This window comes from Accipiter gentilis, chromosome W, assembly GCF_929443795.1.
Source record: "Accipiter gentilis chromosome W, bAccGen1.1, whole genome shotgun sequence".
NCBI lineage: Eukaryota > Metazoa > Chordata > Aves > Accipitriformes > Accipitridae > Astur > Astur gentilis.
Window position 1 is genome coordinate 18,381,061 of NC_064918.1, and position 25,491 is coordinate 18,406,551.

The 25,491-nt window shown below is 47.5% G+C and overlaps 1 protein-coding gene across 2 annotated transcripts in view; it reads left to right on the forward strand.

The window, feature by feature from the left end:
• The window catches only part of LOC126035336 (uncharacterized), a 141,275-nt gene extending 132,009 nt beyond the window's left edge, over positions 1 to 9,266 (forward strand). The window contains exon 2 of one of the 2 annotated variants that reach the window (XM_049793851.1): positions 3,582 to 9,266. In XM_049793851.1, the coding sequence (XP_049649808.1) occupies positions 6,075 to 7,103 (1,029 nt within the window). In that variant the 5' untranslated portion in view covers positions 3,582 to 6,074 and the 3' untranslated portion in view covers positions 7,104 to 9,266. The remainder of the gene's footprint in view (positions 1 to 3,581) is intronic. The other variant, XM_049793852.1, reaches the window with a different exon arrangement.
• The last annotated feature ends 16,225 nt before the right edge of the window (positions 9,267 to 25,491 follow it).

A 25,491-nucleotide genomic window follows, 5' to 3' on the forward strand; every position in this document is an offset into this window, starting at 1 on the left:
GACCTCAAACCACAGGAGTTGGAGCTGTTGGGATCTGTAAAAATGGATTATTGTGTATATTTTAATTATTCAGGGAAAAATCAAACAATGAGACAATGTGTAAATTCTAGTTTGATTGCATATAGAAATGATAGTTTTTGGTGTAATTATACATCAAAGAATGCTTCACGATCTAGCAACCGTCCACTTAGCCTGCCCCCCGGAGTGTTTTTGATTTGCAGAGATAGAGTGTGGCCTGGTATCCCCTCACATCTCAAAGGAGGACCTTGTAGCTTGGGCCGCTTAACATTATTGACAGCCAATGATACTGTGATCCACAGTGCTTTTCGCAGATGACCACGCAATAGGCAAACCGTTCATGCCTATACAAATCAATGTAGGGATGACTTGAATTTTTGGGGCCCTGGCGAAACCATAGCCGCATCTATCTTTGCTCCCGGGGTGGCAGTCGCTCAGGTGCTAACTACTCTTAACAAACTGGGGTGTTGGTTAGCAAAACAGAGCAATGTGACCTCAATGGCTTTAAGTGGACTGTTATTAGACATAGATTCAGTTAGACATGCTACATTGCAAAATAGAGCTGCTGTAGATTTTTTATTGTTAGCACAAGGGCGTGGGTGTGAAGATTTTGAAGGGATGTGTTATATGAATTTGTCAGACCACTCGGAGTCAATTTATAAGACAATTCAGATGTTGAAGGAAGGAGTGAAGAAACTTCAGGTTGATGATGGGTGGAGTTGGTTAAATAACCTTTTTAATGGCTGGGGATTGTCTGGTTGGGTCTTATCACTGATTAAGACTGGGGGTTTGATTGTTGTTGTAGTTGTGTTATTGATGTTGCCATGTTTAATGTCCCTGATGCAAAGGGCCCTGCAGAAGGCAATACAGGCAATTTTTGTAGCACAAATACAAAAAGGGGGAATTGTGGGGGACCTCAGCTGGACTGAGGCCCCTGGACAGGATGACTTTGACCTTGAGAAGATTCCAGTCTACCCTTGAGAGAACAAACAGGAACAAGAAGAACTGCAAGATAAACAAGTTTTGAGGAAGTGTCGACCACAAGACAAGGCGTACGTGTCCTTTTGGCAGAAGAGCTGAGTTGTGATGAACTGTGCAAATGTTAACCAATGATAAGACAGCATAACAACTTTGAACCAATAAGAAAGAGACACATCTGGGGAAGCTAAGGGGAAAGAGAATATAAATGAACAGAGAAAGAGAGCAATAAAGGGTTTTTTTGCACTAGCTTGCATATAAAGTTTTGTTGTCTTGTCGTTTTGTCCGTCTCAACCACGACAAATTTGCATTTAAGAGTTGCTTAGAAAACTTATGTTTGTAGGAATACAGGCTATACTTTAAATGAGGTTCTGTTGGTATATTTGAACCATTTCACACTTTGTTTTCTGTAATTTTGCTTATTTCAGTCCATGAATGTGCTGCTTTTTTTTTTTCTTTTTTTTTTTTTTTTTTTTTTTGTGAAGAATCCTGTTATGTTTTGTACCTAGTTGGGGGGGGGGGGGGGTTCCATCTTCAGTACACAATTAGTTCTATCTCCCATGTGAAGGAGGTAGATAAAGGTTGATGAGGAGGATGTATATTTCAGCTGGCAGGCAAACAAGATTACATGACAGAAAGCAACTCAGAAGTTTATTTTCCTTGAAAATATATTTAATTATGGTCTAACATTCTGCTTAATACATCATTATCATCTGATTACTTGTAGATGAAAGCTAAAGAAACTACACCCTAACCTCTCCTGTTTTATTCATGTATGGTGTATTTAAAATTAAACTTGACTTTTGCACAGCCTTCAAAACCTCCATTTGGGAAAGAACTAAGAATCATCCTGAAACCAAACTCATTAAATTTTGTTATATGTATTCAGTGATCAAAAGGATATACCATCTGAAATTCCCAGATTGATGACTACTGTGTTTTCTTTATCTGTAGTGCATGAATAGTGGTATTGCATTAACTCATGCCTGCTATCTGGAGAAAGAAGAAAAATGTCTTCTTTCACCCAGATTAGTAGGAAGTCATTATATTTCCTTTTATTGGATATGACTTTATTTCTTTTCATACAACACTGGGGTTTTGTTTAGTAGTCTGTCCTGGTTTCAGCTGGGATAGAGTTAATTGTCTTCCTAGTAGCTGGTACAGTGCTATGTTTTTGAGCTAGGTATGAGAAGAATGTTGCTAACACACTGATGTTTTCAGTTGTTGCTAAGTAATGTTTAGTCTAAAGTCAATATTCCAAATATTTGGAAAAGGTATGCTGTCACCCTGGCAACTCCAGAGAGGCACAAATCACAGCAAGGTGCTGGGTCCTGGCCCATGCCTATCAAGCCCTGTTCAACACTACTCAGTACCCTCAAGGGGAAGAGAAGGTCTCTGGATCTAACAACAAGATGAGAGGCACTGCGGCTACCCAAACCTCGGCAAGCAGTACTGCAACTGAAGCAGTAACCCAACCCGCACCAGTATCAGTTGCCCCCATACACAAGAAGAAATATACAAAAAAAAATCAGTTTGCATAGCAAAGGATGAAGATGAACCAGGGTCATCATGAGAACAGGAGGAAGAGGCAGAACCAGAGGTAATCACCTGATCCCTATCCTTGAGTGAGCTGCGGGATATGTGAAAAGATTTCGGCCACTGTATAAGTGAGCATATTATCACCTAGCTCCTCTGATGCTGGGACAATGGGGCTAATAGCCTGGAATTAGAAGGTAGGGAAGCCAAGCAGCTGGGATTGCTTGCCAGGGAAGGTGGCATTGACAAGGCAATTGGAAAAGGGGCACAAGCCATCAGCCTCTGGAGGCGACTCCTGTCAAGTGTGAAGGAAAGGTACTCCTTTAAGGAAGATGTTATACGTCAACCAGGCAAGTGGACCACCATGGAGAGAGGTATCCAATACCTGAGAGAATTAGCTGTGCTAGAGACGATTCATTATGACCCGGACAACCCACAACTACCCAAAGATCCAGACGAAGCCCATGCACACGATCCATGTGGCGGAAGTTTGTACGGAGCCCATCATCGTCCTATGCCAACTCACTGGCAGTAATGACCTGGAAAGATGAAAAGGAACCGACAGTGGAGGAAGTGGCTCACCAAATCCGTCAATACAAAGAAAATCTCTCCTCCTCCCTACAAGCCTGCATTTCAGCTGTGGAGAAGCTGTCCCAGGATGTCCAACAAATCAAAGAGGATATGTCCTACTCCACACTTGTAAGGACCAATGTCTCAGCTATTAGGAGTGAGCACTCCTCTGCCCAAGAGAGAGAATATAGAAGGTACACACCGCGAGGTGCCCTGTGGTTTTACCTATGTGATCATGGAGAGGACATGAGGAAATGGGATGGAAAACCTACCTCGGTCCTAGTTGCACAGGTACGTGAGCTGCGAGGAAAAACCACCACAAAAGGGGATTCTACCAGGAAAAATGCTGCTCCAGTTTCCAAACAGAATAGAAGGGCTGATCTTATTTCTGATCCTCTTGAAGGGAATTCTGAGCCAATTTTACGAGAAGTGAATACTAGATAGTATGACCAGAATTAGAGGGCCCTGCCTCCAGCCAGGTGGAGGAAAGGGATAACTGGGTCTATTGGACTGTGTGGATTTGATGGCCTGGCACACCAGACCCACAGGAGTATAAGGCTCTAGTAGACACCAACGCACAGTGTACTCTAATGCCATCAAGTTATAAAGGGGCAGAACCCATCTGTATTTCTGGTGTGACAGGGGGATCTCAAGAGTTAACTGTATTGGAAGCTGAAGTAAGCCTAACTGGGAATGAGTGGCATAAACACCCCATTGTGACTGGCCCAGAGGCCCCGTGCATCCTTGGCATAAACTTTCTCAGGAGGGGGTATTTTAAGGACCGAAAGGGGTATCGATGGGCTTTTGGTATAGCTGCCTTAGAGACGGAGGGAATATTAAACAGCTGTCTACCCTGCCTGGTCTTTCTCAAGACCCTTCGATTATGGTTGGCTTGCTGAGGGTTGAAGAACGAGTGCCAATAGCTATCACAACAGTGCACCGGCAGCAATATCACACCAACCGAGAGTCCCTGATTCCCATCCACAAGTTGATCCGCCAACTGGAGAGCCAAGGAGTGATCAGCAAAACTCTCTCACCTTTTAATAGTCCCATATGGCCAGTGCGAAAGTCTAATGGGGAGTGGAGACTAACAGTTGACTATCATGGCCTGAATGAAGCCACGCCGCCGCTGACTGCTGCTGTGCTGGATGTGGTAGAACTTCAATACGAACTCGAGTCAAAAGTAGCCAAGTGGTATGCCACAACTGACATTGCTAATGTGTTTTTCTCAATCCCTCTGGCAGCAGAGTGCCATCCACAGTTTGCTTTCACTTGGAGGGGTGTCCAGTACACTTGGAATCGATTGCCCCAGGGGTGGAAACACAGCCCCACCATTTGCCATGGACTAATCCAGACTGCACTGGAAAAAGATGAAGCTCCGGAACACCTGCAGTACATCGATGACATCACTGCATGGGGTGACATAGCAAAGGAAGTCTTTGAGAAAGAGAAAAAAATAATCCAAATCCTTCTGAAAGCTGGTTTTGCCATAAAAAAAATAAGGTCAAGGGACCTGCACAGGAGATCCAGTTCTTTGGAGTAAAATGGCAACATGGACATCATCAGATCCCAATGGACATGATAAAAAAAAAAAAAGCAGCTATGTCTCCACCGACTAGCAGAAAGGAAACACAGGCCTTCTTAGGTGTTGTGGGGTTTTGGAGAATGCATATTCCAAATTACAGTTTGATTGTAAGCCCTCTCTATCAAGTGACCCGGAAAAAGAATGATTTTAAATGGGGCCCTGAGCAACAACAAGCCATTGAACAAATTAAACAGGAGATTGTTCATGCAGTAGCCCTTGGGCCTTTCTGGGCAGGACAAGATGGTAAAAATGTACTCTATACTGCAGCTGGGGAAAATGGCCCTACCTGGAGTCTCTGGCAGAAAGCACAAGGGCAGACCCAAGGCTGACCCCTGGGGTTTTGGAGTCGGGGATATCGACGATCCGAGGCCTGCTGTACTCCAACTGAAAAAGAGATATTGGCAGCATATGAAGGAGTTTGAGCTGCCTCAGAAGTGGTTGGTACTGAGACACAGCTCCTTTTAGCACCCCAACTGCCAGTGCTGGCCTGGATGTTCAAAGGGAGGGTCTCCTCTACACATCACGCGGCTGACGCCACGTGGAGTAAGTGGGTCACACTGATCACACAATGGGCTCGCATAGGAAACCCCAGTCGCCCAGGAAATTTAGGCATGATCACGAACTGGCCAGAAGGCAAAGATTTTGGGACATCGCCAGAGGAGGAGGTGACGTGTGCTGAAGAGGCCTCGCTGTATAATAAACTGTCAGAAAATGAGAGGCAATATGCCCTGTTCACTGATGGGTCCTGTCACATTGTGTGAAAACATCGGAGGTGGAAAGCTGCTGTATGGAGTCCTACACGACAAGTTGCAGAAACTTCTGAAGGAGAAGGTGAATCGAGTCAGTGTGCAGAGGTGAAAGCCATCCAGCTAGCGTTAGACATTGCTGAAAGAGAAAAGTGGCCAGTGCTCTATCTCTATACTGACTCATGGATGGTGGCAAATGCCCTGTGGGAGTGGTTACAGCAATGGAAGCAGAGCATAAATGGCAGCGCAGAGGTAAACCCATCCGGGCTGCCACAGTGTGGCAAGATATTGCTGTTCAGCTGGAGAAGCTATTGGGAAAAGTATATCACGTAGATGCTCACATACCTAAGAGTTGGACCACTGAAGAACATCCAAACAACCAGCAGGTGGATCAGGCTGCTAAGGTTGGAGTGGCTCAGGTGCATCTGGACTGGCAACATAAGGGTGAGCTATTGTGATGGGTTAACCCTGGCTGAACACCAGGTGCCCACCAAAGCCGTTCTATCACTCCCCCATCCTCAGCTGGATAGGGGAGAGAAAATATAACAAAAGGCTCGCGGGTCGAGATAAGGACAGGAGAGATCATTCACTATTACCGTCACGGGCAAAACAGACTCAATTTATTACAAATCAACCAGAGCATGGTAATGAGAAGTAAAATGAAATCTCAGAACACCTTCCCACCACCCCTCCGTTCTTCCCGGGCACAACTACCCTCCCGGATTTCACCACCAAGCCCCCCCAGCGGCACAGGGGGACAGGGATGGGGTTTATGGTCATCACACGTTATTTTCTGCCGCTTCACCTCCTCAGGACGAGGGCTGATCACACTCTTCCCCTGCTCCAGCGTGGTGTCCCACCCACGGGAGACAGTCCTCCACGAACTCCTCCAACGTGGGCCATTCCCACGGGCTGCAGTTCTTCACGAACTGCTCCAGCATGGGTCCATTCCACGGTGTGCAGTCCTTCAGGAGCACACTGCTCCAGCGCGGGTCCCCCACGGGGTCACAAGTCCTGCCAGAAAGCCTGCTCTGTGGGCTCCTCTCTCCACAGATCCGCAGGTCCTGCCAGGAGCCTGCTCCAGCGCGGGGTTCCCACGGGGTCACAGCCTCCTTCGGGAACCCACCTGCTCCGGCGTGGGGTCCTCCACGGGCTACAGGTGGATATCTGCTCCACCGTGGACCTCCCTGGACTGCAGGGGGACAGCCTGCCTCACCAGGGTCTTCACCACAGGCTGCAGGGGAATCTTCGCTCCGGCGCCTGGAGCATCTCCTCCCCCTCCTTCTTCACTGACCTTGGTGTCCGCAGGCTTGTTTCTCTTACATGTTCTCACTCCTCACTCCGGCGGCAGTTTCTCTCTGTCCCAACTTTTTTTCCTTCTTAAAAATGTTATCACAGAGGCGTTACCACTATCACTGATTGGCTCGGCCTTGGCCGGCGGCGGGTCCGTCTTAGAGCCAGCTAGTATGGGCTCGCTCTCTCTCGAACACAGGGGAAGCTTCCAGCAGCTTCTTACAGAAGCCACCCCTGTAACCCCCCCCCCCCGCTACCAAAACCTTGCCAAACAAAACCAATACAGCTATTTATGGCTCTGTGGGCCCATGACACCTCAGGCCATCAGGGAAGAGATGCAACATATAGATGGGCTCGAGATCGAGGGGTGGACTTGACCATAGACTTTATTGCACAGGTTATCCATGAATGTGAAACATGTGCTGCAATTAAGCAAGCCAAGCGGTTAAAGCCCCTGTGGTATGGAGGGTGATGTCTGATATAGAAATATGAGGATGCCTGGCAGATTGACACACTCCCACAAACTCGCCAAGGCAAGCGCTATGTGCTGACAATGGTGGAAGCAACCACCTGGTGCCTGGAAACATATCCCGTGCCCCATGCCACCGCCTGGAACACTCTCCTTGCCCTTGAAAAGCAGGTCCTGTGGCGACATTGCACCCCAGAAAGAATTGAGTCAGACAACGGGACTCATTTCTGAAACAACCTCATAGACACCTGGGCCAAAGAGCATGGCATTGAGTGGGTATATCATATCCCCCATCATGCACCAGCCTCTGGGAAAATCAAATGATACAGTGGACTGTTAAAGACTACATTGAGAGCAATGGGGAGTGGAACCTTCAAACATTGGGATACACATTTAGCAAAAGCCACCTGGTTAGTCAGCACCAGAGGATCTGCCAGTTGGGGTGGCCCTGCTGTGCGAGACTGAGAGTTAATGTCTAAAACGTTGTGGTGGGTCAAGTTCTGCATAACAACAAACTGCAGAGCAAGGAACCACAGGTGAAAAGAAGCCCATCAGCAACAGGACAGGGATGGCGTGCTGGAGGGTGCATAGCGTTTTTATAATGCTTTTTCTGATATGCTGAGCATGGCAATTCACCATGCCGCTTAGATATGATGTTCTGATATGCTAAGCAGGACAGCTCACCATGCATGGCAAAAGATCATGTCTGTAGGGAAGGGGAAGTTACTCCCCAAAGTCTCACAAACTGATCATGACACCTAATTAGCCTAATGAGTTCAAGTGCCTGCCTGAAGGAGCGGCAAGGATAATGAAAGGACACAAACTGAAGCCCCAGGTGCGCAAGCCCACCAGAATGGGACCCCTTGGCTGACTGAACCAGCACTGGACCCAGGATGGGTGATATATTTCTCTCTTCCTTTTTCTCTCTCTCTGTCTTGTTCTCTCTTTCTTTTTCCTTTTCCACAATCCCTACATCTCATCCCTTTAGATATAAAACTGTTGACCACGTCTGGGACTAGGAGTGAATCTAGCTGCCCCTAGGCTCCTCTCTGAGAAGGAGTCTAGAAAGCAAGGGGGTCTGCTCTGAACCTCATGACTCAATGGGAGGGCTCTCCTTTTTCCCTGAATTGATGTATATGGTTACCACAGGTTACCTGGTTCACTGAGGTAGTTCCATGCCAATTCCTGTTGTGAGAAACCACATCATCTACTGTTATGCCTCCCAAGTTCAGTTTGCTTCTGTCATGAATAAAATGTTTAACTGATTGTTTGGTGTCGTTTCACCTTAATTTAGCCTGAGGGAATTCCAAATTCAACACGACTCTGTGGTCTGTCCAGTCTGGGTCGTGACACCTGCCCAGTCGGAACTTTTACGTACAGTAGAAGGGGATAAAGTCCCTGTAGTGCACATAAAAAATATGTTAGGGAAGACAGTCTGGGTTACTCCTGCCTCAGGCAAAGGTAAACCCATTTGTGGGATTGTTTTTGCTCAAGGGCCTGGGTGCACTTGGTGGGTGATGCGAAAGGATGGGGAAGTCCGATGTGTGCCTCAAGGGGATTTGATTTTAGGTGAGAATAGCCAGAATTAAACTGTATGGTATTAGTTGCTATATATCCCTGCTACTGTATGTTATCATTACTATAATTGTTATATGCTATATCCATAGTACTACAGTAAGAATTACTTAGATCAAGCAAGAAAGAACTGTGATAAAATTGAGCAAAGTGCAGTAGTGATGGAACCAGAACTGACTCCAGCATGTAACAATCCAACGGTGCACACCATCCTCCTGCTGCGTCCAATGTCACCTGTTCGCCATACTGCACTGAAGTCCGATCCTGCTCTACCGACTGAGAGGACTTTGCACCATCCCTCCTGCCCAGACAGACTGGTATGACAGATGGAGCCCAGAGTCGGGAACTAAATGAACTCAGTGAACATTTTATGAACACGACCCATAAACTAAAGGCATGATAGCTGTGTGTGTGTATACATATTTACATATATATATGTATATCATTATTTATATATCTCAAAGGATGGAAAAGGTGATGATGATTGACCAGGATGTAACTAAAGGTATGGGAACCGAGCATGACGTCAATGGTATAGTGTGGTTGGTTGACCCTGGCTGAATGCCAGGTGTCCACCAAAGCTGCTCTATCACTCCCCCATCCTCAGCTGGACAGGGGAGAGAAAATATAACAAAGGGCTTGTGGGTCGAGATAAGGACAGGAGAGATCACTCACTGTCACGGGCAAAACAGAATCAGCTTGGGGAGAATTAACTCAATTTATTACAAATCAACCAGAGTAGGGTAATGAGAAATAAAACCAAAACTCAGAACACCGTCCCTCCACCCCTCCCTTCTTCCTGGGCACAACTTCACTCCCAGATTCTCTACCAAGCCCCCCCAGCGGCACAGGGGGACGAGGATGGGGTTTACGGTCATCACATGTTATTTTCTGCCACTTCATCCTCCTTAGGGGGAGGGCTCATCACACTCTTCCCCTGCTTCAGCATGGGGTCCCACCCACAGGAGACAGTCTTCTATGAACTTCTCCAACGTGGGCCATTCCCACGGGCTGCAGTTCTTCACGAACTGCTCCAGCATGGGTCCGTTCCACGACATGCAGTCCTTCAGGAGCACACTGCTCCAGCGTGGGTCCCCCACGGTGTCACAAGTCTTGCCAGAAAACCTGCTCCGTGGGGTCCTCTCTCCACAGATCCGCAGGTCCTGTCAGGATCCTGCTCCAGCATGGGCTTCCCACGGGGTCACAGGCTCCTTTGGGCACCCAACTGCTCCGGCATGGGGTCCTCCACGGGCTGCAGGTGGAGATCTGCTCCACCATGGAATTCCATGGGCTGCAGGGGGACAGCCTGCCTCACCAGGGTCTTCACCACGGGCTGCAGGGGAATCTTCGCTCCGGTGCCTGGAGCATCTCCTCCCCCTCCTTCTTCACTGACCTTGGGGTCTGCAGGGTTCTTTCTCTGACATGCTCTCAGTCCTTTCTCTGGCTGCCGTTTCTGTTTGTCCTGCACCTTTTTTCCTTCTTAAAAATGTTATCACAGAGGCACTACTACTATCACTGATTGGCTTGGCCTTGGCCGGCAGTGGGTCCGTTTTGGAGCCAGCTGGTATTGGCTCTGTCAGACACAGGGGAAGCTTCCAGCAGCTTCTCACAGAAGCCACCCCTGTAACACACACACCCCCCGCTACCAAAACCTTGCCACACAAACCCAATATAGAATAAGGGGTGGATACTGTACTGGTTTCAGCTGGGATAGAGTTAATTGTCTTCCCAGTAGCTGGTATACTGCTATGTTTTTGAGCTAGGTATGAGAAGAATGTTGATAGCACTGATGTTTTCATTTGTTGCTAAGTAATGTTTAGTCTCAAGTGAAGGATTTTTCAGCTTCTCATGCCCAGCCAGCAAGAAGGCTGGAGGGGCACAAGAATTTGGCACAGGACATAGCCAGGGCACCTGACCCAATGTGGCCAACGGGGTATTCCATACCGTGTGATGCCACATCTAGTGTATTGTATTGGTTTTGTTTGGCAAGGTTTTGGTAGCGGGGGGGGGGGGGGGGGGTTACAGGGGTGGCTTCTGTAAGAAGCTGCTGGAAGCTTCCCCTGTGTTCGAGAGAGAGCGAGCCCATACCAGCCGGCTCTAAGACGGACCCGCCGCCGGCCAAGGCCGAGCCAATCAGTGATAGTGGTAACGCCTCTGTGATAACATTTTTAAGAAGGAAAAAAAGTTGGGACAGAGAGAAACTGCCGCCGGAGTGAGGAGTGAGAACATGTAAGAGAAACAAGCCTGCGGACACCAAGGTCAGTGAAGAAGGAGGGGGAGGAGATGCTCCAGGCGCCGGAGCGAAGATTCCCCTGCAGCCCGTGGTGAAGACCCTGGTGAGGCAGGCTGTCCCCCTGCAGTCCAGGGAGGTCCACGGTGGAGCAGATATCCACCTGTAGCCCGTGGAGGACCCCACGCCGGAGCAGGTGGGTTCCCGAAGGAGGCTGTGACCCCGTGGGAACCCCGCGCTGGAGCAGGCTCCTGGCAGGACCTGCGGATCTGTGGAGAGAGGAGCCCACGGAGCAGGCTTTCTGGCAGGACTTGTGACCCCGTGGGGGACCCGCGCTGGAGCAGTGTGCTCCTGAAGGACTGCACACCGTGGAATGGACCCATGCTGGAGCAGTTCGTGAAGAACTGCAGCCCGTGGGAATGGCCCACGTTGGAGGAGTTCGTGGAGGACTGTCTCCCGTGGGTGGGACACCACGCTGGAGCAGGGGAAGAGTGTGATCAGCCCTCGTCCTGAGGAGGTGAAGCGGCAGAAAATAACGTGTGATGACCGTAAACCCCATCCCTGTCCCCCTGTGCCGCTGGGGGGGCTTGGTGGTGAAATCCGGGAGTGTAGTTGTGCCTGGGAAGAACGGAGGGGTGGTGGGAAGGTGTTCTGAGATTTTGTTTTATTTCTCATTACCTTGCTCTGGTTGATTTGTAATAAATTGAGTTAATTTTCCCAAACTGAGTCTGTTTTGCCCGTGACGGTAATAGTGAATGATCTCTCCTGTCCTTATCTCGACCCGCGAGCCTTTTGTTATATTTTCTCTCCCCTATCCAGCTGAGGATGGGGGAGTGATAGAACGGCTTTGGTGGGCACCTGGTGTTCAGCCAGGGTCAACCCATCACAGTCTTTTTGGTAGACAGTCCTCCACGAACTCTTAGAGCCGGCTAGTATGGGCTCGCTCTCTCTCGAACACAGAGGAAGCTTCCAGCAGCTTCTTACAGAAGCCACCCCTGTAACCCCCCCCCCCCCCCCCCGCTACCAAAACCTTGCCAAACAAAACCAATACATGTATAAACTGGGGGGAGTGGGGGCGGGGGATGGCCGCTCAGGAACTAGCTGGGCGTTGATCGGTGGGTGGTGAGCAATTGCCCTGCACATCATTTGTACATTCCAATCCTTTTATTATTTCTCTTTTCATTTTATTAGTGTTATCATTATCATTATTAGTTTCATTTTTTTCTTTTTCTATTAAACTGTTCTTATCTCAACCCAGGAGTTTTACTTCTTTTCCCCATTTTCTCCCCCATCCCACTGGATGGGGGGGAGTGAGTGAGTGGCTGCGTGGTGTTTAGTTGCTGACTGGGGTTAAATCACGACAAGTCTAGATTAAATAGTGTGTAATTTAAAAAAAAAGGGCTGGGGTGATGACTGGTTTTTTGAGGTATATTTTTCAGTGAATTTGATATGATAATATATCCTGAAATAACTGTATCATAACTACCTGATTTTTATAGATCAGCATGATACTGTCTGCCTGTTTACCAGGCACATTTCCATGAGCTGCACATCTGCAGGTAAGAAAAATACTGAATATATGTGCTTCTTGTGTGTTTGGAAAAAAAGCAGTCTGACTGTTTCTATTTAGTCATGTATCTTCTTTGTCATTTAATTTGAATTCATAATCTTTTCTCTGGAGGTAACGATTTTAATGTGTTAAAAATTACAGAAGAAAAGCCTAAAACTGAAGACCAAGAGTAGTGGCTTTTGTGGCTGGCTTAGTTTTCTTTCTTTAGTATTTGATTAGTGATAACAGTGGAATAAGCTGAACAAGAACTGGACCAAGTGGCATGGCTTATTAAAGAAACTGCACAGTCTGTACTGAATTAGACTGTTGTTCTGGATACCTTTTTCCTCAATTTATCAAGGTACATGTTTTATACTCTATAGTGCCTTGACTTCCACTTTAGGTGTTCAAGTTCATCTACCAATGTTGTTGAAACCATACTGAGTAACAAGTTTGTTCCAGAATTATACAAATGCAGTGAGGGGAAGAATGCTGAATTTTGGAATTCCTGAATGACAGTGTATTTACAACTTGTCACGAATCCTGATTTATGATCCTGCTGACTATGCCAATTTGTTGTGAATGGGTGATTTAGACCGCTTAAAGAACCACTGTCAAAGGTATCAGCAAAAGTGGTTTTATTGAAGTAAGATGTTGTAAAAGTGCAACTTAAAGTTCGATGGCAAGGTTCACTCTGTTACTGTACTGCACCAAGGATATAACAATGATTCAAAGTTACCAAGACAAAATCTTAGTGCACTATAATACCAGGTTATGCGTGATATCAGTCACTTACCAAAGATCTGCAGTTGGTAAGAGGTCTCTCTGCCTCGAGGAGCAACCTTGAGAGGCGTCCCAGCTCAAGGGGAGCTGCTTAGCAGGGAGAGCTCAAAGGAGGGCCACTTAGGCTGTCATATTTATGGAATAAAGTGGTTGGCTTGTAGTCAAATTACATGCAATGGAAAAGGTAAGCATGAGACTCCTTGTATCCCCAACTTTCTTTGTTCCTTGATAAATGAGTCTTGGAAAAGCCACCTGCTATTCATGTGTTAATCGCATGATTGGTGTTCCAAGCTCATATGCATCGATGCTCACCATGTCACTCTGTTCCTTTGTGGGTTTTCAGAGAATAGATTGGAACTAGAGAAGTTCTTGGCCTGGTTACGGCTTAGGCCTTTACCTCCTTTGAAGCCTGTACTAAACTACCACTAGTTTGGTTAAGGAGTAGAGTGCATCTGTCACGCAACTTCAAACTATGTCATTTAGTAGCATTCCTTAAAATGGAATCTCACTGTTGTACATGAGTCTTTTTCATAATTTTCATCTTTAAAAGCCTTAAACTTATTTCTTCAAACCCTTGTTTTCAAAAATATGTGTAAACATTCAGTTTTTCCGCTAAAACATTTAAAATGCATAATTTTCTCTGAATATTTTCAGAATGTAGGAATTTCAAATAAATTCCAAGGAAACTTAGTTTGTTTTCAAAATGCAGATAGGTTGTTCCTAATGCTGCCAAAAGGGAGAGAATAACACATTAAGAGAGAATTATGAGCTATATTAAGACTTTTGTTATTGAATTATAAGGGGAACTTCAGTTCTTATTTATTTATATCTTTAATTAATAATTTCCAGAAGCCAGTTTTTCAGAATCCTTGGCCAGATAATTCCATTCTCTAAATGGTAAATTCATATTAAACACTATTTGCTTACTGCATTTCATATGTAAATATATGTATGTTTGCCATATTATGGGTGAAGTTTTTCTTATTATTAACTTAAATAGCTAAACTGAAACCTCTAAATTGTAAAACTGGTGTAATTTCATTATAGTCTATTCAGTCTTGAGAGCTTTCCACCAGTCTTGAAGAGGAGGCATAAACTTGAAGAATGAACTAAAGTTTTGAAACAGCCACTGAATACTAGTTTATTCAAACAACTTTGAAGCACTGGTGTGTGCTAGGTTGTATTTCTAAACAGCTATACCTTAAAGGGGAACAATCACAGATAGCTAGTAAGAATTTAGGTGGTCCAAATACTACTGAAATACAACTCAAAATGTGCACCTAAAATCCCAGCATCATTGGAAAAAATTATTTGGAGGTTATTCTGTCAGGATTTTCAATATGCATAGACAGACAGATATATATACCAATCAGAAAACTGGTAAGGATCAGTGATGGTAAACTACCTTTTTATAATTTACAAACTATAATTATGTATTTAAGCGTATTTTGTGGCTTTTTGGTTGTTTTGTTGTTGTTGTTGGGTTTTGTTTGTGTGTCTAAGAATGCCTGTTTAAAAACCTTTTGTACTATTTTTGAGAGAACATTGTTTAAATCAAATGTTAAACATGTTTGATAAAAATCTTCATATATCACATGGTTGAATCACGCCGCAAAATCTAATTGTATTTTGTTGAATGTTCTGTATCAGATGCCTATAGTCTGTTCCTTTAGTTCATGGTGACTGTCTTTGTACTGACTTTCAAAGCTTCTCAGCTATGTACATTCAGGTAAATCATCTAAAGTTGTATTTGGGAAGTTTTGTGACTTGCTGCTGGCATTAGAAAGTGCCTCTGTATTGGCTTTGTGTGGCAAGGTTTTGGTAGTGGAGGGGTTACAGGGGTGGCTTCTGTGAGAAGCTGCTGGAAGCTTCCCCTGTGTCTGACAGAGCCAATACCAGCCGGCTGTAAGACAGACCCACCAGTGGCCAAGGCCGAGCCAATCAACGATAGTGGTAACACCTCTGTGATAACATTTTTAAGAAGGAAAAAAGGTGCAGGACAAACAGAAACAGCAGCCGGAGAGAGGAGTGAGAACATGTCAGAGAAACAACCCTGCAGACCCCAAGGTCAGTGAAGAAGGAGGGGGAGGAGATGCTCCAGGCGCCAGAGCAGAGATTCCCCTGCAGCCCATGGTGAAGACCATAGTGAGGCAGGCTGTCCCCCTGCAGCCCATGGAAGTCCATGGTGGAGCAGATCTCCACCTGCAGCCCGTGGAGGACCCCATGCCGGAGCAGGTAGCTGTCTGAAGGAGGCTGTGACCCCGTGGGAAGCCTGTGCTGGAGCAGCGTGCTCCTGAAGGACTGCACACCGTGGAAAGGACCCATGCTGGAGCAGTTCATGAAGAACTGCAGCCTGTGGGAAGGACCCACATTGGAGAAGTTCATGGAGGACTGTCTCCTGTGGAAGGGACCCCACGCTAGAGCAGGGGAAGTGTGTGATGAGTCCTCCCCCTGAAGAGGATGAAGCGGCAGAGACAATGTGTGATGAACTGACTGTAACCCCCATTCCCCGTCCTTCTGTGCCGCTGTGGGGGGTAGGTAGAGAATCTGGGTGTGAAGCGGTGCCCAGGAAGAAGGGCAGGGTGGAGGGAAGGTGTTCTGAGATTTGGTTTTATTTCTCATTACCCTACTCTGGTTGATTGGTAATAAATTGAGTTAATTTTCCCCAAGTTGAGTCTGTTTTGCCTGTGACGGTAATTGGTGAGTGATCTCTCCTGTCCTCATCTTGACCCAGAAGCCCTTTGTTATATTTTCTCTCCCCTGTCCAGCTGAGGAGGGGGAGTGATAGAACGGCTTTGGTGGGCACCTGGCGTCCAGCCAGGGTCAACCCACCACAGTCTCTGAAATCATTATTTATGCAATGTAAAGAAATCTTCATCACAATGTGAATCAGTATGTTAGGGGGTGTTTTGACTGTCTAGAGCTTGACAATGGTGATGAAAGGGTTGAGTGTTTATGGGTAAAAATCAGGGGGAAGGCCAACAAGGCAGATATCTTGGTGGGAGTCTGTTATAGACCACCCAACCAGGATGAAGAGGCAAATGAAATATTCTATAAGCCGCTGGGAGAAGTCTCACAATCACTAGCCCATGTTCTCATGGGGGACTCCAACTTTCCGGATGTCTGCTGGAAATACAATACAGCAGAGGGGAAACAGTCTAGGAGGTTCCTGGAGTGTGTGGAAGATAACTTCCTGACACAGCTGGTGAGTGAGCCAACTAGGGAAGGTGCCCTGTTGGACCTGTTGTTTGCAAACAGAGAAGGACTTGTGGGTGATGTGATGGTTGGAGGCTGTCTTGGGCACAGCAATCATGAAATGATAGAATTTTCGATTCTCGGAGAAGTAAGGAGGGGGGTTAGCAGAACTGCTACCTTGGACATTGGGAGGGCAGACTTTGGCCTGTTTAGGGCCCTGGTTGACAGAGTCCCTTGGGAGGCAGTCCTGAAAGGCAAAGGAGTCCAGGAAGGATGGACATTCTTCAAGAAGGAATGCTTAAAGGCGCAGGAGCAGGCCGTCCCTGTGTGCCAAAAGACAAGCTGGCAGGGAAGAAGACTGGCCTGGCTGAACAGGGAGCTTTGGATGGAACTCAGGGAAAAAAAAGAGAGTTTATGACCTTTGGAAGAAGGGGCAGGCAATTCAGGAGGACTACAAGGATATTGTGAGGTTATGCAGGGAGAAAATTAGAAGGGCCAAAGCCCAACTAGAACTTAATCTGGCTACTGCCATAAAAGACAATAAGAAATGTTTCTGTAAATACATTAACAACAAAAGGAGGGCTAAGGAGAATCTCCATCCTTTATTGGATGTGGGGGGAAACATAGTGACAAAGGATGAGGAAAAGGGTGAGGTACTTAATGCCTTCTTTGCCTCAGTCTTTAATAGTAAGACCAGTTGTTCTCCAGGTACCCAGCCCCCTGAGCTGGAAGACAGGGACAGGGGGCAGAATGAAGCCCTCATAATCCAAGGGGAAATGGTTAGCGACCTGCTACACCACTTAGACACACACAAGTCTATGGGGCCACATGGGATCCACCCAAGGGTACTGATGGAGCTGGTGCAAGTGCTCACTAAGCCACTTTCAATCATTTATCAGCAGTCCTGGCTAACTGGGGAGGTCCCAGTTGACTAGAGGTTAGGAAATGTGACACCCATCTACAAGAAGGGCTGGAAGGAAGATCTGGGGAACTACAGGCCTGTCAGTCTGACCTCGGTGCCGGGGAAGGTTATGGAGCAGATCATCTTGAGTGCCATCATGGTGCATGTACAGGACAACCAGGTGATCAGGCCCAGTCAGCATGGGTTTATGAAAGGTGGGTCCTGCTTGACTAACCTGATCTCCTTCTGTGACAAGGTGACCTGCTTAGTGGACAAGGGAAAGACTGTGGATATTGTCTACCTGGACTTTAGTAAAGCCTTTGACACCATTTCCCACAGCATTCTCCTGGAGAAACTGGCTGGTCATGGCTTGGATGGGCGTACTCTTTGCTGGGTAAAAAACTGTCTGGATGGCCAGGCCCAAAGAGTGATGGTGAAGGGACTTAAATCCAGCTGGTGGCTGGTCACAAGTGGTTGTTATGAATGCACGCACACTCAAATCCAACAGGTGTTAAAGCTCAGATTTATTCTTCAATAGAAAAGTTAGTTAGAACTCCAGCAACAATAGTGAACTACAGGCTCAATGATGTAAGGGGAATTAGTACTACACAGCCAACTTAAGAATTCTTAAGATTTAAAGTGATGACTCAAAATGCGCATATCACGCACCTAAAAGCTGAGGGCTCTCTCCCTTGAGGAGTTACCTCGGGCAGTGCCCCAACCCAAGGGGGAGTCCCCGACTGCAGAACCACTTCTCCAAGGAGGACTGATTCCCAAAATCTCCTCCGGCGGGACCCCGTTTATACCCTTGTTGAATCTGATCTGTGGTCATTTAATCCCTATTGGCCAAGAAGGTCACCTCAGTGTACCTGGCACATCTTGATTGGCCAGTTCAAATTTCAGCCTGCGGCCTCCAAGGTTTAGGGTTTTTTTTCCTCTTCTCCTTGCCTGGAGAAGTTTTGCTTCTGGCTGGGTGGGCGGGGGGAGTGTACTGCCACAGTGGTATTCCCCAGAGCTCAGTACTGGGGCCAGTTCTGTTTAATATCTTTATCGATGATCTGGATAAGGGGATCGAGTGCACCGTCAGCAAGTTTGCAGATGACACCAAGTTGGGCAGGAGTGTTGATCTGCTTGAGGGTAGAAAGGCTTTACAGAGGGATCTGGACAGGCTGGATTGATGGGCCGAGGCCAATTGTATGAGATTCAACAAGGCCAAGTACCAGGTCCTGCACTTGGGTCACAACAACCCCATGCAACTCTATGTGTCTTTGATGTATAGGCTGGGAACAGATGAGGTGCTTAGAATCTAATGCAGCATAATAAATGGTTCTGGAGTTCAGGGTAACCTATGAAGGTTACCCTGAACCCAAATCACTAATTGCAGAACCTATATTCACTTCTCATGTTTTGTTTCAGGTTGGCTGCGAATGGGGAGATCACACACACACTTTTGAGAAATTGAAAACTAATTTCAGATATGTGTGTGTTGTGTGGGTTGGGGCAGGTGTGTGCGTGTGTGTTTTTTTAATGAAGTGATAACATCTAAATTGGCAGGAAGCAGTGGAACTTATGGCAATTTCAAAGCCATGACTGTTTCTGATGAGACAAAATTTCAAGTACATTGTTAAGAGATATTATCATCTGATTGATTTGGTGAACACATGCTCAGCATTAAAACATTAATAAAACTGCCTTTGTCCATTTTTGTTGTTATATATATGTTGTATATTAATAGTAATCATTTTTTTGAATAGGAGGCGAAATCCATAAGGAAAATTTTAAGAAAGAAGCAGAGGTATGGCTGAATAATTTTTTTTTTTCCCTTTTGAAATATGATCTTGGTCACTTGTGGTTAGACAGGTAACCCGATCGGAAGATTTCGCGGTGTACGGAAAGGTAGGGCCCCACCCCCTCCAGTTACGTTAACCAATAGCAGTTCAGTGGTGACGCAAGCGCACCGTGGCTATATAAGGAAGCAACACGGGGAATAAACGCTTTTCGCCATCCACCGCATTGGTGTCCGTGTGTGACTAGCCCGAACGGCTTGTACGTTTGCCGTCGTGTCTTCTCCGAACCGGGTCGCCTTGTCTCACAAGAGGCAACATAGTGGTGCCGAAACCCGGGACGAAAAATAACTGCGCCCCCAGTACACGGGAAGGCGCGGCCGGGACATCGGGAATCTCAACGGACGCGAGAAGACGGCCGGAGCGGCGGGACCGACTTCGGCGGGGAGGACGCTCCCGTACAGCCGGGATGGAAGCTCTCGGCAAGGTAGTTTCGCAACTGCATAAGCAGTGGGGGATTGACTGTAAGGCTAAAGACTTCGAATGCGCGGTTACAAGATTGCTTAAATTAAGCACCATTGAGCGTCCCGTAGACATTCTTCACCCGGAGTGTTGGGACAAATGTACGAAAACGCTTGCAGAGGACGTAATGTGTTCAGGGTCCAGCAAGTGTCTTAAGAGTTGGGGGAGGGTTACGCAAGCATTGCGAAAAGCATTGCAAGAGCAAGAGACCTGGAAAGCGGCCCAAAGTTGTTTGAAAGTTACTCCTAAAGTGGGGGTTGGAGCAACTACTCAAACGATGTTTAGTGATTGTCCTGCCGATCCTGACCCACCATCCGAAGACAAAGATTGCCCGCAATCGTTGTCTCGGTCCCCCAGTCCTACCCCCAATTTGGCCGTAAAAGAGGTTCAGCGGCAAAAATGTGATAATGTCGATGTGCGCGAGAACGCGTTTAACAACGAGGGTCCCGAGGAGGTTTGCGAAAGACCGCCACCGTATGCGCCACAAAATGGCGCCGGCGAAGAGGGAGAGGGGCGGGGCGGCGAGCCGTTTCCCGCCACAAACATGCGCAGTCGGGAATCCAGGGAAAAGTGGGAGGAGATCGCGGACGGAAAAAGGGAGGGGAGCCCGGGGCCCAGTCGGGGGGCGCGTCCCAAGGCATTTCCTTATAAGGAAAGAAACTCCCCGGAAGGGAGGCGGAGAGGGGGTGGGAAGAAGCCTGCCCGCGGAAAGGGGAGAGGGCGGAGCCCAAACAAAAGATACCGTAGCCCGGAAGTCTTGGACCACTCGACTTCCACCTCTGACTCGGAGGACGACGGGGGTGGCCGGCGGCGCGTGCGGGATGCAAAGCGTTATACATCCAGCCCAAGTTCCGACTCGGATAACGAGGAAATGCAAGCAAGCTCTAACAAACTTAAAGGCTTGGCCTCGTCATATATGGTCAAGAAAAGCTTGCAAAAATCTACGCTGCTCACAGATTGGAAAAAAATTCAAAGGGCGTGTGCCGAGTGGGCCCCACCCACAGCGCTAGCTTTCCCGGTCAGGGAAATAAACGGCCAAAAGACTTACTCTCCGGTTAACCCTAAAGACATACAAGCAATCGTTAAAGCAATTGCGGAAAAAGGAATAAACTCCGCGATGGTTTCCACCCTAATTGACAGTGTTTTTGGCAACGATGATATGCTCCCTTTTGACATTAAACAAACGTGCAGAATGATTTTCGATGGCGCAGGGATGATAGTATTTAAGCAAGAATGGGAGGATAATTGCTCAAATACACTGGCCAAGGTTGCCGGGGATGACCACCCATTGCGAAACTCTAGCCTACAGCGGTTAATGGGCAGAGACCCAACAATGGTCACTCCTCAGGCACAAGCCCAAAACATGAGAGCCCCAGAAATCGCGGCTACAACTCGCGCAGCTAGGGAAGCCATCTGTACCACTTGCGGGATAGTCGCTAAGCCAGCCCCGTGGTCTACCATAAAACAAAGTGAAAGCGAAAGCTTCACCCAATTTGTAGACCGTCTCCAAGCTGCCGTAGACTCTTCCAACTTGCCAGCAGAAGCCAAAGGCAACAATGCAACCAAACTACCAAAGAAATTTTGCGATCGGTGCCACCAGGCTCTAGTGTTGCGGCAATGATCAAGCATGTGGCAAGGGAAGAGCATCTGACCCCAATTCACGCTGCAGTGAGCGCTGCCGTAGCCGGAGTAATGGCCGTCCAAAGTCGCCATGGCCACAGCCAACCAGTACCGCCTGATCCCCCACCCCAAGGCAAGCCGAGAGGACCATGCTGGGCTTGTGGCAAAAAAGGTCATATTGCCAGAGAATGCAGGCTAAAAAAGCAGGGAAACGGGCAGGGGAGGGGACCTGCGGGCCGCACGAGGCCCCCTCCCAGCTGGGATATTCAGCGGCCCAGTTATGCGAACCCCGCATGGGGCGAGCAGCTTCCGAATCCACTACCTCCTCGAGAAGCCACCAACTTTATGGCCCAGCCAATGCCTCCACAGCAGTCGTTCCACCAGCCGATGACCCAGCCAGACCTAACTACCTTTGCAACTTCGAAGGACAAATTGGAGACCAAGACCTTCGAGTGGCCCTGGCAGTACAATGCAATACCCCGCCAATAATATGGGGAATTTGCCGGCAGTACTTTTACAACTCCGACATAATCCCCGGTAACAGCCCTTCAAGCCACTTTCGGCTCAGTGATACCGCAATCAGTGTTCCCTTCCTGATCGACACCGGCGCGGATGTAACAGTCATTCCGCAGACGCTTTGGCCCCCAGGCTGGAAGTTAGAAGATGCCCCCACCGTAGGTGGAGTAGGAGGAGTTTCCATCGCAAAGAAAAGCGTTGAATTAATATCAATAACCCTCCACGATAAAAGAAGGCCCGAAACAGAAGTCCAAATACGTGTTTACGTTCTTTCGAACGTCCCGCCTTTGCTCGGACAAGACGCTCTATCCCGGCTGAACGTCAGAGTGACAAATTTACCTTAAGGGCCACTGCAGCATACCCTCCACCTCCAATCAAGCTAACCTGGAAATCGTCAGACCCGGTGTGGGTCGAGCAGTGGCCCATCCCTGAGCCTCGATTGACAATCCTCCTTCAATTGCTCCAGCGAGAATTAGAAAAAGGGCATATCGAGCCATCTACTTCCCCGTGGAACACATCAGTGTTTGTTATACCGAAACGCAGCGGTGAAGGCTTTCGTCTGCTCCACGATCTGCGTGCTGTCAACAAAAAAATCCAGGCCATGGGCCCAGTACAAACACGACTACCCATTAACTCCTTCGTTCCAACGAACCAACCTTGTGCGGTACTCGATATCAAGGACTGCTTCTTCTCCATACCCCTACACGAACAAGACAGAGAACGATTTGCCTTTTCTGTTGTGTTCCCTAATGGTCAGCAACCCAGTTTGCGATTCCACTGGAAGGTTCTTCCCCAAGGAATGGTTAACTCTCCTACCATATGCCAAATTATTGTAGGCCGAGCCCTAGTGCCCGTTCGATCAGCGAACCCAGAAGCTACCATTATCCAATATATGGATGATATTCTCATTGCAGCTCCAACGTCAGACCTCGTAGACAGCCTCGTGTCAGCAATCTCCAAGGTTCTAAAGGCCAACGGCTTTGAAATAGCTGAAGCAAAAATAAAAAGAGGTCCTTCAGTTACGTTTTTAGGTGTAAAAATCGCCAGCTCTCATGTAACACCCCCAGCAATTAAAATTCGCCGTAGTATCAAAACGCTTCACGACGCACAGCAGCTAGTAGGATCTTTGCAGTGGCTGCGCAACGTCATCCTCATCCCACCAGAAGTTATGTCCCCACTGTACGAGCTTCTTAGCGGCAAGCATCCATGGGAACAAAAGACCCTCTCAGACAAGGCCACGCGCTCACTTCATTTCATCGAACGACAGTTGTCTACAGCGGTCCTCTCCAGATGGAATCCAAGCCTACCATTGGACCTTTACGTCCATTTCACCAAAGAGGGAGGAATGGGAGCACTAGCACAAGGACCCCCTGATACAGCTAAACCAGTACAATGGATAGTCCTTGGAAAAGCCTCACGCGCATTTACCCCGGGAGTGGAGTGTCTCGGAAACCTCATTATGAAGGGCAGAAAACTTGCCCTAAGTCACTCGGGCTTCGAACCTGCAAAAATATACTTACCTTTCCGGAAACAAATCCCAACATCATCAGTGGCAGTCTCAGAGCATCTTGCCTTGGCCCTTTTTGGATTCGTAGGAGAGCTTTGTTATTCCGCAAAACCCCCATGGACTCAGCTGTTAGCGATAGTAGATATCGACCTTCCACAAAAGGTCAGAGACCGACCACTACCAGGACAGACCGTCTTCACCGACGCTTCCTCAACCACCTCTACCGCAGCCGTGGTGTGGCGAGCACAAGAACAGTGGCAATGTATCAAAATGACAGATATGTCGCTGTCAGTCCAACTATTAGAAGCCTCTGCTGTAGTTTTGGCGTGTGGGCTGTTTCAATCTGAGCACCTTAACATCGTAACAGACTCCATGTTCGTTGCCAGACTTTGCCAAGCAATGTCCGGACCAGGCATCTCAGCATCCCCTGCCGCAGCCATGATCAAAGAAGCACTTTCCTCGCGTCAAGGTACTGTGTCAGTTATACATGTCAACAGCCACAACCCTGTCAAAGGATTTTATCAGATTGGCAATGACAAAGCCGATGCCGCAGCAAAGGGACTCTGGACTCTGCGAGACGCGCGACAACTGCATGAGTCACTGCACGTCGGAGCCAAAGCACTCGTCAAAAGGTGCGACATCTCAATGGCAGACGCCAGGCACATAGTGGCCACCTGCCCCCGTTGCCAAAAAGCACCCCTGTGGTCCAGCGGAGTTAACCCCAGAGGTCTTAGGGCCTCGGAGATTTGGCAAACAGACTTTACCCTCTGCCAATTGTTAAAACCCAGAGTCTGGCTCGCCGTAACAGTCGACACATATAGCGGCATGATTGTTGCGACCCAGCATGCGAAAACGAACTCTAAAGCGACAATCCAACATTGGCTAACCGCTATGGCATGGCTTGGTATTCCAAAACAAATTAAAACAGATAATGGCACAAACTTCATTTCCAAGTCGACTCAAGAGTTCGCCACAAAATGGAACATCACCTTAAAACAAGGCATCCCCTACAATAGCACAGGACAAGCCATCGTAGAAAGGGCGAATCAAACTCTAAAATCTAAGCTAGAGACCCTAGCCAGAGCAGAAGGGTTCACCAACAATATCCCTCCACCGGAACAACCACGCTTGTTAGCCACCGCCATGCTAGCATTAAACCAATTTCCAAGGGGAGATCAAACACAGACCCCTTCCCAAAAGCACTGGGCCACCGAAGCCTTAAAAGAAGGTCCACCAGTTAGTATCAAAAATGAGCTAGGAAATTGGGAGTCAGGATGGAAGTTAGTCCTGACAGGTCGGGGGTATGCAGCAGTAGAAAAAGACAACATTATTAAGTGGTGTCCTTTAAAGTCGATAAAACCTGCGTTGCGTAACGAAACTAACGAAACTTCTGAGTTTCTTTTAACAGGTCTGCAGCTGTGATTCCTCTCATCAATTTCACATTTCACCACCAGAGCGAACACCATCGATCCCGCGACAGCATCTATGCCTCTGTGTCTCCCTGTTCCTGAGCTTAACTTATACAGTACAGGCAAGATCGGACATTCACCCCTATCAGCCATGCACCTGGACACTCCGCAACCCTACAGATGGTAGAGTAATAGCACAAGTCGTGTCTAACACCCCTAGTTTTATTGTTAGTCTCAAAGACATATTTAACTTTCAAGGAGAGAATTGCGTTAACTGGCAAACGTATTGGTGTCCCGGTTCCAACCCCGGGAAAAACTACTGTACCTATCCCGGTTATTGGTTCTGCAGATATTGGGGCTGTGAAACTATCGTAACCAGTAATCGGTGGAAACCGCCCAAGAGAGATAACTTCCTGTACGTAAGCTACTGGCCGCAAGAAGGCAAACAACCCACCTTTGGTGCAGACGGGATGGTTAGTGAAAGGGGAAGTTGTTCCCACTTAAATGTAACAGTCTTGTGACCCCAAGATGTAGGCTGGACGTTGGGCAAAATGTGGTCAGTATTCATTCATAAATGGGGTCAAGACCCAAGTGTGGTCGTAGAAGTTATTAGACTTCCACCACAGCATCATACTGCCATTGGACCTAACCAAATTATGGCTCAAGAACGTAAAAGCTTAAGTAACACCCCAGCACCTGACCATA